General features: G+C 39.4%; 1 protein-coding gene across 1 annotated transcript in view; it reads left to right on the top strand.

Annotated features, from left to right (window-relative positions):
* LOC128662621 (ADP-sugar pyrophosphatase) overlaps positions 1–13,909 on the top strand; it is an 86,933-nt gene that overhangs the window by 58,584 nt on the left and 14,440 nt on the right. The window contains exon 7 of the mRNA XM_053716474.1: positions 2,209–2,310. Within this exon, the coding sequence (XP_053572449.1) occupies positions 2,209–2,310 (102 nt within the window). The remainder of the gene's footprint in view (positions 1–2,208; positions 2,311–13,909) is intronic.

Below are 13,909 nucleotides of genomic sequence, written 5' to 3'. Positions count from 1 at the left end.
GGTAATTTTTCCATTAAACTACAGTCACCACTGTACCCTATGGTTTTCCTTTCTCTGCATGTTTTCGGTCGAATGACTGGTAATGGCAGTTAGGGGAGGAGCTATATAGCAGCTCTGCTGGGTGAATCCTCTTGCACTTCCTGTTGGGGAGGAGTTAATATCCCATAAGTAATGGATGATCCGTGGACTGGATACACTACAAGAGAAACAAATTTATCAGGTAAGCATAAATTATGTTATTTCATGGTGTTCTTCTAATAAAATCTCTTGGCATTCTTTTAGAATTCCTAGAATTTTACAGTTTCTTCAGGATGGTTTGGATATAGGTTTTTAAAAGCTTTGCAGGCTCCTCCTTTTGAGCCTATGCATTCTTTGGATATTAAACTACTTTCTTGGAAAGTGTTGTTCCTTTTGGCTACCTCTTCAGCTAGAAGAGTTTGAATTATCTGCTCTCTTGTGAGTCTCCTTTTCTGATTTTCCATCGGGATAAAGCTGTTTTGCGGACTTCATTTAAATTTTTGCCTAAAGTTGTGAATTCTAACAACATTAGTAGGGAAATTGTTCTTCCTCCTTTGTGTCCTAAACCTAAGAATGCTCTTGAAAGATCTTTACATTCTTTGGATGTTGTAAAAGCTTTGAAATACTATGTCGAAGCTACTAAGGATTTCAGGAAGACTTCTAGTCTATTAGTTTTTTTTATGGCTCCAAGAAGGGTCATAACGCCTCTGCCATTTCTTTGGTTAAAGCTTTTGGTTCACAAAGCTTATTTGGAGGCGAAGCAATCTCCGCTTCAGAGGATCACTGCTCATTCTACTAGATCAGTCACCACTTCTTGGGCTTTTAAGATTTGCAAAGCAGCAACTTCGTCTTTGCATACATTTACTAAATTTTACCATTTTGATGTATTTGCCTCTTCTGAAGCAGTCTTTGGTAGAAAAGTTCTTCAGGCAGCTGTCTGTTTGATTCTCCTTTTTATATGAACTTATTTTGTGGATTTAATTTCTCAGAGGAAATAGCTGTTTTTATTTTATCCCTCCCTCTCTAGTGACTCTTCTGTGGACTTCCACATCTTGGGTATTTCTATCCCATACGTCACTAGCTCATGGACTCTTGCCAATTACATGAAAGAAAACATAATGCATGTAAGAACTTACCTGATAAATTAATTTCTTTCATATTGGCAAGAGTCCATGAGGCCCACCCTTTTTATTGTGGTTTTGATTTTTTGTATAAAAGCACAATTATATTTCCAGTTCCTCTTTTTGTATGCTTTTTTTTTTTTTTTTTTTTTTTTTCTCCTTTTTTGCTATCAACCCACTACTTGGCTATTCGTTAAACTGAGTTGTGGGTGTGGTGGGTGGTGGATTTTTAGGCATTTTGAGGTTTGGGAAACTTTGCCCCTCCTGGTAGGAATGTATATCCCATATGTTATACATAGAGAGAGAGATGTATATGTATATATATGTGTGTGTATATATATATATATATATATATATATATATATATATATATATATATATATATATATATATATATATATATATATATATATATATATATATATACTGTATATTAAATAAAGAAAAAGAGGGCACCTCATAGTTTGGCATGATAAGATAATGTGGCACCGTCCTTTGACCGGTGCTATCGGGCAGGCTAACACTCAACAGTGGTTAGTACACTGAATCACAATGATCCTCAAACCACTGGTCAGCTGTTCCAGGGAATTCCCAATCATGATGACTGCCGTAGTATAATGTGAACAGCTCTGTGGGAAGCAGCTGTGTGTTGCGGTGTAACTGATTACCCAAAAAACAAGCTTGATAGAGGTTTGGAATAGAGGGACAACTTCCAAAGTGATAAGGTATAAAAACAATACTTTTTATTTCGTTCTTGCAACGCGTTTCTCGACCATTCACAGAGTTGTTTCCTCAGGCAATGGAAAAAAAATAAATATAGATAGATAGAGGTATGTATGAGTGTGTGTGTGTTTTTAGAACTTAGAAAAGTTGTTTTTCTATTTGATTTTACTTGTGTAAATCTTTGTAATTTGTTACTGTAAATGTTATTGTTTTGTGTGCAATATACAGTGATCCCGCTCATGATTGTGTGCAAGGGTAGAAACAGCCCTACTGATCATCTGATGCATTTGCCCTAAGTACTTTCATGTACATTTGTATAAATTAATCATATACATTTGTCCTTCAGTGGCCTGTATGGACCCGGGCTTGTCTAATTGTACGACCCACGTGGTAACTGTTCATATCAATGGTGATGATCCTGTGAACAACAAACCCAAACCCAAGCTTGGTAAGTTTTTAACCCTTTAGCAACAAGAATATATATATATATATATATATATATATATATATATATATATATAATCTCTAAAGGTGAGTTCACAGAAATAGAGAGCGGAAACCAGGGGCTGCTTCGGCGTCTCTCCCGAGGCAAAAAAGACTCATCAAACTAAATGTTTGTAGTCTGTATATGAACAATTCAAAAAGTCCCCTTATACATGGTATGCAGGCAAAATGAGGTAAAGTTCATTCTTAAATGCACATATAAAGCACTATAGGTGGAGAGATATAAAGTTCATACCTTTTTATTGAAGTCATGTAAAACAACAGCATTCACAAACTTGGTAATTACCAGGAGACGCAGGTGCTAACGGAGTGTGACGTCGTCTGGCACTTTTTCAAAGATGTGTAATGAGAGATGTGCTGGCTACTTATAGTCCTATTGGACCGTGTTCCACCTCCCTGTTACATAGTAGTCACCTGTATTTTCGTATCAACGTGTCTATAACAAATAATCAAAACAATTAAAAACACTATGTATGTTGTGGCATTCAACAATACCATTATTAAAATGGCAAAGATTTGTAAAGTCTAATTTCAACTGTTTTTTTTTGTCACATAAAGCACACTTGTTGTTTAACTGCCCAAGTCGTTCAAAAATGATATAAGCCGCTGTATAAGAAACAAACAAAATTACTACATCAAAACAAGAATTTTTTTACACCAATTATTTGCATACAAAACAAATGATTAGCTAGGCTGATTACATATATTCTGCTTCTACTTCTTTTGTCAGTTAATCAAAAGCTGTAAGCTTGTATGATATGTATTCAGTTATCTACATTCTGATTTCATAATCCTATTTTATTTCTGTCTAGAGTAAAATTACCAATTAAACATTTGGAAGAAACCTCCAATAGGCAGCGCAAAGCCAGTGTAATAAAACAAACTACTATATTTCATAGTTATTCAACATTCTCTAATATTAGTGGCCAATACACTGTGGAGACTAGTTTGCACTAGAGACTTGGTAAATACAAAAATATAGCAGTAATCATATATCGCCTTATTGGCCCCTATTTATCAAAGGTGTTGCGGACCTGATCCAACAGTGCGAATCAGGTCCGCAACACCTCGCTAAATGCGGAGAGCAATACGCTCTCGGCATTTAACATTGCACCAGCAGCTCACAAGAGCTGCTGGTGCAACGCCGCCCCCTGTTGACTCGCGGTCAATCGGCCTCCAGCAGGGGGGTGTCAATCAACCCGATCGTACTCGATCGGGTTGATTTTCGGCAATTCCTGTCCGCCTGCTCAGAGCAGGCGGACAGGGTTATGGAGCAGCGGTCTTTAGACCGCTGCTTCATAACTAGTGTTTCTGGCGAGTCTGAAGACTCGCCAGAAACACGGGCCCACAAGCTCCATACGGAGCTTGATAAATGGGCCCCATTGTGTTTTGTCTTTTCTATTCGCTTTATTACTATAGTTGGTTCCATTTTTAAGTAAGGATGTTTAGAAATCTGTTACTAGAAGAAAAAGGATTTTGTTAGTTTACATTTTGTATATGTTGGAACATTGTAGGGAATGGGAGTAGATTTGTAGAGTCAAAAACTGGGACAAATAATAGAATTCCTCTGTAAATTTTATTTGCCCTGGTATAGGTCAATATCCCATCTATAATTTATTCCGTTGTTTTTTTTTGTCTCCCTAGATAAAATATCCATTGTGCTTCTCTATCTAACAGGTTTCTAAACCTATCTCCCCCTCTATTATTTTGTGGTACAAAGTCAATTGCCTGGAATTTGAAAGCTTTTCTCTTGCAAGATGTATCGAGTCCACGGATTCATCCAATACTTGTGGGATATTCTCCTTCCCAACAGGAAGTGGCAAAGATAGCACCCACAGCAGAGCTGTCTATATAGCTCCTCCCCTAACTCCACCCCCCAGTCGTTCTCTTTGCCGGCTCTAAGCAATAAGGAAGGGTAAAGTAATTGTGGTGACAAAAATGTTAGTTTTTATTTTCTCAAGCAAGAGTTTGTTATTTTAAATGGTACCGGTGTGTACTATTTACTCTCAAGGAGAATAGAGATGAAGATTTCTGCATGGAGGATGAGGATCTTAGCACTTTGTAACTAAGATCCACTGCTGTTCCCACAGAGGCTGAGGAGTACAAGAAACTTCAGTTGGGGGAACGGTTTGCATGCTAAGCTGCTTTGAGGTATGTTGAGTCACTTTTTTTTTTTTAGATAAACGGTGATAATTCTAGAAAAGGCTGACAATATCCCCATGAGGGAAGGGTAAGCTGTATTCAGAGACTTAGTGTGGAATTACCAGCTTGCATAAAGGGCTAAGTTAATACTGGTTGACACTTATATGAAAGGCTGTTTTTTTATTAAAGTTTAACGTTTTTGAGGGACTTTGGAGGTTCATTTGGGTTTACTTAAGGGTTATTAACCCACATGGCTAGCTTGGAAACACTTTGGTGTGTTTCTTTTAGGCCCCACAGACATCGAGTGAGGTGGGAGGGGCCTATTTTCACGCTTAAGATGCGCAGTTGTTTTTACAAGCAAGACATCAAGCTTCTACACCGGAGGGTCCTGCTGTAATTTGAGGGCCTAAAGGAAGTATTTTCCCCACAAAATCTATCCCTAAGGGCAGGTAGGCGCCACAGCAGAGCTGTGGCAAGGTGCTGATCGTTTTTTTTTCCGGTTTTTGACGTTTTGTCAATCTGGTTTTTGCATTAAGGGGTTAATTGTTTATTTTGCTGGTGGGGCAATCTTATCAAAGCTTTATGAATACACTGTAAAAATTTCGAAAAGTTTACTACTTTTTTACACTGTTTTGCAGAATTTGTGCACTTTTTTTCTCTTAAAGGCACAGTACCGTTTTTTCTAAGTGTTGTTTTTACTTTGAATAAAGTGTTTTCCAAGCTTGTTTGTTTCATTACTAGCCTGTTAAACATGTCTGACATCAAGGAAACTCCTTGTTCAATGTGTTTAGAAGCCGTTGTGGAACCCCCTCTTAGAATGTGTCCCACTTGCACTGATATGTCTATACATTTTAAAGAGCATATTGTAGCACTTAAAAATATAGCCCTAGATGATTCTCAGACCGACAGAAAGAAATAAGGTTATAACATCTAGCTCTTCCCAAGTGTCACAACCAGTTGAGGACAGTTATGCTTTCAAAGATCCTATGGATAAAAAATTAGAGGGTCTCCTAAAGAAAAATTTTTGTTCATCAAGGTTTTCTTCTCCAACCTATTGCGTGCATTGTTCCTGTAACCACTGCAGCTGCTTTCTGGTTCGAGGCTCTGGAAGAGGCTCTTCAGACGGAGACCCCATTAGAGGATATTATGGATAGAATTAAGGCTCTTAAGCTGGCTAATTCTTTCATTACAGATGCCACTTTTCAACTGGCTAAATTAGCGGCAAAGAATTCAGGTTTTGCCATTTTGGCACGCAGAGCGTTATGGCTTAAGTCCTGGTCAGCAGATGTCGTCAAAATCTAAACTTTTGAACATCCCTTTCAAAGGAAAGACCCTCTTCGGGCCTGAACTGAAGGAGATAATTTCAGACATCACTGGAGGGAAAGGCCATGCCCTCCCTCAGGATAAATTAAATAAAATGAGGACCAAACAAAATAATTTTCGTTCCTTTCAAAACTTCAAGAGTGGTCCCGCTTCCTCTTCCCCTGCTGCAAAGCAAGAGGGAAACTTTGCTCAATCCAAGTCAGTCTGGAGACCTAACCAGACTTGGAACAAGGGTAAACAGGCCAAGAAGCCTGCAGCTGCCTCCAAGACAGCATGAAGGGGCAGCCCCCGATCCGGGACCGGATCTAGTAGGGGGCAGACTCTCTCTCTTCGCTCAGGCTTGGGCAAGAGATGTTCACGATTCCTGGGCTTTAGAAATTGTTTCCCAGGGATATCTTCTGGACTTCAAAGACTCCCCCCCAAGGGGGAGATTTCACATTTTCTCAATTGTCTGCAAACCAGACAAAAAGAGAGGCGTTCTTACACTGTGTAGAAGACCTACATACCATGGGAGTGATTCGCCCAGTTCCAAAAGCAGAACAAGGGCTAGGATTTTATTCTAACCTGTTTGTGGTTCCCAAAAAAGAAGGAACTTTCAGACCAATCTTGGATCTCAAGATCCTAAACAAATTCCTCAGAGTCCCATCTTTCAAGATGGAGACTATTCGGACTATTCTGCCACTGATCCAGGAAGGTCAATATATGACCACCGTGGACTTAAAGGATGCGTATCTACACATCCCTATTCACAGAGATCATCACCAATTTCTCAGGTTCGCCTTTCTGGACAGGCATTACCAGTTTGTGGCCCTTCCCTTCGGATTGGCCACGGCTCCCAGAATTTTCACAAAGGTGCTAGGGTCCCTTCTGGCGGTTCTAAGACCGCGGGGTGTATAGCAGTGGTACCTTATCTAGACGACATCTTAATTAAAGCGTCGACTTTCCAACTAGCCAAGTCTCACACTGACATTGTGTTGGCTTTTCTGAAATCTCACGGGTGGAAGGTGAATATAAAAAAGAATTCTATCTTCCCTCTCACAAGAGTTTCTTGCCTAGGGACTCTGATAGACTCGGTAGAAATGAAAATTTTTCTGATGGAGGTCAGGAAATCAAAACTTGTAACCACCTGCCGAGCTCTTCACTCCATTCCTCGGCCGTCAGTAGCTCAGTGTATGGAGGTAATCGGACTAATGGTAGCGGCAATGGACATAGTTCAGTTTGCTCGCCTACACCTCAGACCACTGCAACTATGCATGCTCGAACAGTGGAATGGGGATTATACAGATTTATCTCCTTAGATACATCTGGATCAGGAGACCAGAGATTCTCTTCTCTGGTGGTTGTCACAGGTTCACCTGTCCCGGGGAATGTGTTTCCGCAGGCCAGAGGGGGTCATAGTAACGACAAATGCCAGCCTACTGGGCTGGGGTGCAGTCTGGAACTCCCTGAAAGCACAGGGGCTATGGACTCAGGAGGAGGCTCTCCTCCCGATAAATATTCTAGAACTGAGAGCGATATTCAATGCGCTTCAGGCGTGGCCGCAACTGGCTGCGCCCAAATTCATCAGATTTCAGTCAGACAACATCATGACTGTAGCTTATATCAATCATCAAGGAGGAACACGGAGTTCTCTAGCGATGATAGAGTTGACCAAGATAATCCGATGGGTAGAGACTCACTCTTGCCATCTTACAGCAATCCATATCATAGGGGTAGAGAACTGGAAGGCGGATTTCCTAAGTCATCAGACTTTTCATCCGGGGGAGTGGGAGCTCCATCCGGAGGTATTTGCCCAACTGATTCAGTTATGGGGCACACCAGAATTAGATCTGATGGTGTCTCGTCAGAACGCCAAGCTTCCTTGTTACGGATCCAGGTCAAGGGATGCCCAGGCAGTACTGATAGATGCTCTAGCAGTGCCCTGGTCCTTTAACCTGGCCTATGTGTTCCCACCATTTCCTCTCCTTCCTCGTCTGATTGCAAGAATCAAGCAGGAGAGAGCTTCAGTGATTTTGATAGCACCTGCGTGGCCACGTAGGACTTGGTATGCAGACCTGGTGGAAATGTCATCCGTTCCACTGTGGACTCTGCCGATGAGGCAGGACCTTCTAATTCAGGGTCCATTCAAGCATCCAAATCTAATTTCTCTGCGTCTGACTGCTTGGAGATTGAACGCCTGATTTTATCAAAGCGTGGTTTCTCTGAGTTGGTCATTGATACTTTGATTCAGGCTAGAAAGCCGGTCACCAGGAAAATCTATCATAAGATATGGTGTAAATATCTTTATTGGTGTGAATCCAAGGGTTACTCATGGAGTAAGATTAGGATTCCTAGGATATTGTCTTTTTTCTCCAAGAAGGATTGGAGAAGGGATTATCAGATAGTTCCTTAAAGGGACAGATATCTGCTTTGTCTATTCTTTTACACAAGCGTCTGGCAGATATTCCAGACGTTCAGTCGTTTAGTCAGGCTTTGGTTAGAATCAAGCATGTGTTTAAACCTGTTGCTCCGCCATGGAGTTTAAATTTAGTTCTTAAAGTTCTGCAAGGGGTTCCGTTTGAACCTATGCATTCCATAGATATTAAGCTTCTATCTTGTTTAGTAGCTATCTCTTTGGCTCGGAGAGTTTCTGAATTATCTGCTTTACAGTGCGACTCACCTTATCTTGTTTTCCATGCGGATAGGGTGGTTTTGCGTACCAAACCTGGATTCCTTCCTAAGGTTGTTTCTAATAGGATTATCAATTAGGAAATTGTTGTTCCTTCTCTGTCCTAATCCTTCTTCCAAGAAGGAACGTCTAAAGCATGAACCACATCTAGGTTGTGCAACAAAGTTCTACTTACAAGCGACTAAAGATTTCCGTCAAACATCTAAATTGTTTGTGGTCTATTCTGGAAAGCGGAGAGGTCAAAAGGCTACGGCAACCTCTTTCTTTTTGGCTGAAAAGCATCATCCGTTTGGCTTATGAGACTGCTGGCCAGCAACCTACTGAAAGGATTACTGCTCACTCTACTAGAGCAGTGGCTTCCACATGGACTTTTAAAAATGAGGCTTCTGTTGAATAGAAAAAGAGAACCAATGGCACTACTTGTTAGGATTAAAAATAAGCTCTAGATCTCTATATATGACGGTCTTGGGAGTATGTCCCGGATCAGTACTATGTAATAGAAGAGTCTATGGTGCTGTGTACTGTATATAAACTTTAAAGGCTGGATGTGGTTAAAGGGATAACCACAAGAAAGAGTAGTAGCACTCGGGAGCTTAATGTGATGTAGTTAAATTTATCACAAGGCTCAATGTGGTGCAATAGTTAGAGACAACACTAGTCTCCAAATTTACTAAACCTAACTAAATTAAAACTTAACATTTATTTATTTCACAGTGCTAACATTTGTGGAAAACAATAAAGATTAAAAACACTAACCAAAATTGGTGCTAGATGGAATAGAATAGATCAGTATAGTAGGCTAATGATACCAAGGTGAGGGTCTCTATACATTAGTCTCTTAAAGGGAGACGGTATAATCCAGATATAATCAACAAGGGATTATGTGTACTTTTGGACTGAGTACTGATCTGTATTTGGTGTGTAGTAAGTTTTGATACGCCAGTGATTGTATGAAAGTATGAGCTGCAACTTCCCAGAAAAAGCTTTTACTTAGTGTTACATGCCTTAAGATTCAAAATTAAAGTAAACACTGTTGTAAATTCTCTCAATAATAGTCTAATATACACACACTGTGGTGGTGTTAGGTAAATTGAGGTATATCACAATCCCTGTCTTGTTCGTCTACCCATAAATTATGCCACCTATAGGTACAGTGGTATTGTAGAATGTAGACAGCAGGGCTGATGAGTGTTAAATATTAGTAACCGGAGTTTCTAAATGGGCTTACATAAAGAAACGTGGTATGTTTTGTTTGCTTTGTTATATTAATTGTCAGATTCCCACATACTCCGATTATTCATTTATGTCGCCCAGTGGTGGTTGTTTCATACATGTACTTAGTTGCAGCTGGGAGTTCAGTTGTATAGTATAGCTGATAGAGATATTTATATAGCTGGGAATTCAATTATATAATGTAACTTATTAGTTGTGGATACTAAGTTCCAAGTTCAATTGATGCAGTGATATGTATTACATATTTTATTGCATCGTAACTGTTTCAATTGTGCTTATGGGAACATTGGTTACATTCGGTATCATAACTCATTTATTGAGGGTACAAACTTGTAATTTTGTATGAGTGCCTTTCCAATTTCATATTATAGTTAATAATGTTAGATAAACTGTTTATATCAATAACTAAATTCTGTGATTCAGTTGCTTGATGCTTGAAGGTGATTTTTTCCTTCAATATGTTGTGACATGCAAATGTTTGAGTGGTTTACTAGGATCACGTTTTAAATTTAAGCGCATTAGTTGTCAGTACACTTGGACAAATAATTGAGATGTAAATTTATTCAACATTCGCGTTTGAGCTAACTGCAACCTTTCAGTTAAAGTTGTATGGCTTTTTAGCATATAATAGAAAAAAATCTAGTTTCCCCTCTTAATCATATAATTTGATAATTTTTTAGCGATATCTGAATTTTGAATGACTAAGATTCAATAATCTTTATACATTTCAAGATCACAGTGTTGATATCCTGTGGAATATCTCACACTAATACTCTGCTAGTAAACGTTATTGCTGTAACGGCATAAAACCGATCTGCTGCTGGTTATAAGCTGGCGGGTAATACCCGATACCTGTGTTACCAAGTTTTGGCGCTTTCGTATTTAAATTAGCTGACCATTAGGGCAGTATCACTCCTAAACGGTAATTATAGATTGGAAAGTAGCCAGTATTTATTAAACCGTAAGCCAGCCTATTATACCAAGAGCCTCCCTTGTTTTCGTATAGATTCAATAAAGACACATGTATAGCCTAATTGTAGTAACTAGTTTGCATGCTAGCACTGATGATGGTTAGCTTCTAAAATACAGGAGCTCGCAATGACTCCTCACCATTTCCCTAAATCCCTAACCTGTTTCGCCGTCTAACACGGCTTTATCAAAGGGTTAATTTATGGGTAGGCGAACAAGACAGGGATTGTGATATACCTCAATTTAGCTAACACCACCACAGTGTGTGTATATTAGACTATTATTGAGAGAATTTACAACAGTGTTTACTTTAATTTTCCTGAGTCAATCTATAATTCCATCGCCTGTAACCATACCACAGTTATAACATCATTTTAACTGTCTAAATCTTAATGGAGGGATATTGAATCTTAAGGCATGTAACACTAAGTAAAAGCTTTTTCTGGGAAGTTGCAGCTCATACTTTCATACAATCACTGGCGTATCAAAACTTACTACACACCAAATATAGATCAGTACTCAGTCCAAAAGTACACATAATCCCTTGTTGATTATATCTGGATTATACCGTCTCCCTTTAAGAGACTAATGTATAGAGACCCTCACCTTGGTATCATTAGCCTACTATACTGATCTATTCTATTCCATCTAGCACCAATTTTGGTTAGTGTTTTTAATCTTTATTGTTTTCCACAAATTTTAGCACTGTGAAATAAATAAATGTTAAATTTTAATTTAGTTAGGTTTATTTTATTTGGAGACTAGTGTTGGCTCTGTAACTATTGCACCACATTGAGCCTTGTGATAAATTTAACTACATCACATTAAGCTCCCGAGTGCTACAAGTGTACTCTTTCTTGTGGTTATCCCTTTAACCACATCCAGCCTTTAAACTTCTGTTGAATAGATTTGTAAGGCGGCGACTTGGTCTTCGCTTCATACTTTTTCCAAATTTCATACTTTTGCTTCTTCGGAGGCTATTTTTGGGAGAAAGGTTCTACAAGCAGTGGTGCCTTCCGTTTAGGTACCTGTCTTGTCCCTCCCTTTCTTCCGTGTCCTAAAGCTTTGGTATTGGTATCCCACAAGTATTGGATGAATCCGTGGACTCGATACATCTTGCAAAAGAAAACAAAATTTATGCTTACCTGATAAATTTCTTTCTTCTGTTATGTGTGATCAGTCCACGGGTCATCATTACTTCTGGGATATAACTCCTCCCCAACAGGAAATGCAAGAGGATTCACCCAGCAGAGCTGCATATAGCTCCTCCCCTCTACGTCAGTCCCAGTCATTCTCTTGCACCCAACGACTAGATAGGATGTGTGAGAGGACTATGGTGATTATACTTAGTTTTTATGACTTCAATCAAAAGTTTGTTATTTTAAAATAGCACCGGAGCGTGTTATTACTTCTCTGGCAGAGTTTGAGGAAGAATCTGTCAGAGTTTTTTACTATGATTTTAACCGGAGTAGTTAAGATCATATTGCTGTTCTCGGCCATCTGAGGGAGGTAAAGGCTTCAGATCAGGGGACAGCGGGCAGAGGAATCTGCATTGAGGTATGTAGCAGTTTTTATTTTCTGAATGGAATTGATGAGAAAATCCTGCCATACCGTTAAAATGACATGTATGTATACACTTCAGTATTCTGGGGATGGTATTTCACTGGAACTACTCTGTTAAAGGTCACTAATCCTTTTTAATAACTATTTATCATGTTAAACGTTTTTGCTGGAATGTAGAATCGTTTACATTGCTGAGGTACTGTGTGAATAAATATTTGGGCATTATTTTCCACTTGGCAGTTTTTTTGCTTTATTTGTGACAGTTTCGTTTCTCTTCACTGCTGTGTGGGAGAGGGAGGGGCCGTTTTGGCGCTCTTTGCTACGCATCAAAAAATACCAGTCAGTTACTTTTATTTTTCCTGCATGATCCGGTTCATCTCTGATAGATCTCAGGGGTCTTCAAACTTCTTTGAAGGGAGGTAAATTCTCTCAGCAGAGCTGTGAGAATTCTTATAGTGACTGTGAATAAAAACGTTGCTTTGTATTTTTTATGTCAAATTTAATTATTGTTATTTTACTAATGGGAACAAACCTTTGCTAAAAGTTTTGTTGTTTTAAAGTTTGATGCTATAACTGTTTTTCAGTTCACTATTTCAACTGTCATTTAATCGTTAGTACCTCTTTGAGGCACAGTACGTTTTTTGCTAAAAAAGATTATAACCAAGTTGTAAGTTTTTTGCTAGTGTGTTAAACATGTCTGACTCAGAGGAAGATATCTGTGTCATTTGTTCCAATGCCAAGGTGGAGCCCAATAGAAATTTATGTACTAACTGTATTGATGCTACTTTAAATAAAAGTCAATCTGTACAATGTGAACAAATTTCACCAAACAGCGAGGGGAGAGTTATGCCGACTAACTCGCCTCACGCGGCAGTACCTGCATCTCCCGCCCGGGAGGTGCGTGATATTTTGGCGCCTAGTACATCTGGGCGGCCATTACAGATAACATTACAAGATATGGCTACTGTTATGACTGAAGTTTTGTCTAAATTACCAGAACTAAGAGGCAAGCGTGATCACTCTGGGGTGAGAACAGAGTGCGCTGACAATGCTAGGGCCATGTCTGATACTGCGTCACAGCTCGCAGAGCATGAGGACGGAGAGCTTCATTCTGTGGGTGACGGTTCTGATCCAAACAGATTGGACTCAGATATTTCAAATTTTAAATTTAAATTGGAGAACCTCCGTGTATTACTAGGGGAGGTCTTAGCAGCTCTCAACGATTGTAACACCGTTGCAATACCAGAGAAACTGTGTAGGTTGGATAAATACTTTGCGGTACCGGCGAGTACTGACGTTTTTCCTATACCTAAGAGACTAACTGAAATTGTTACTAAGGAGTGGGATAGACCCGGTGTGCCGTTCTCACCCCCTCCAATATTTAGAAAGATGTTTCCAATAGACGCCACCACTCGGGACTTATGGCAAACGGTCCCCAAGGTGGAGGGAGCAGTTTCTACTTTAGCTAAGCGTACCACTATCCCGGTGGAGGATAGCTGTGCTTTCTCAGATCCAATGGATAAAAAATTAGAGGGTTACCTTAAGAAAATGTTTGTTCAACAAGGTTTTATATTACAACCCCTTGCATGTATCGCGCCGATTACGGCTGCGGCAGCATTTTGGATTGAGTCGCTTGAAGAGAACC

This window comes from Bombina bombina, chromosome 6 (assembly GCF_027579735.1).
Source record: "Bombina bombina isolate aBomBom1 chromosome 6, aBomBom1.pri, whole genome shotgun sequence".
Lineage (NCBI taxonomy): Eukaryota > Metazoa > Chordata > Amphibia > Anura > Bombinatoridae > Bombina > Bombina bombina.
Note: the sequence above shows the minus strand (reverse complement) of the source record. Positions and strands in the feature narration are given on the sequence as shown.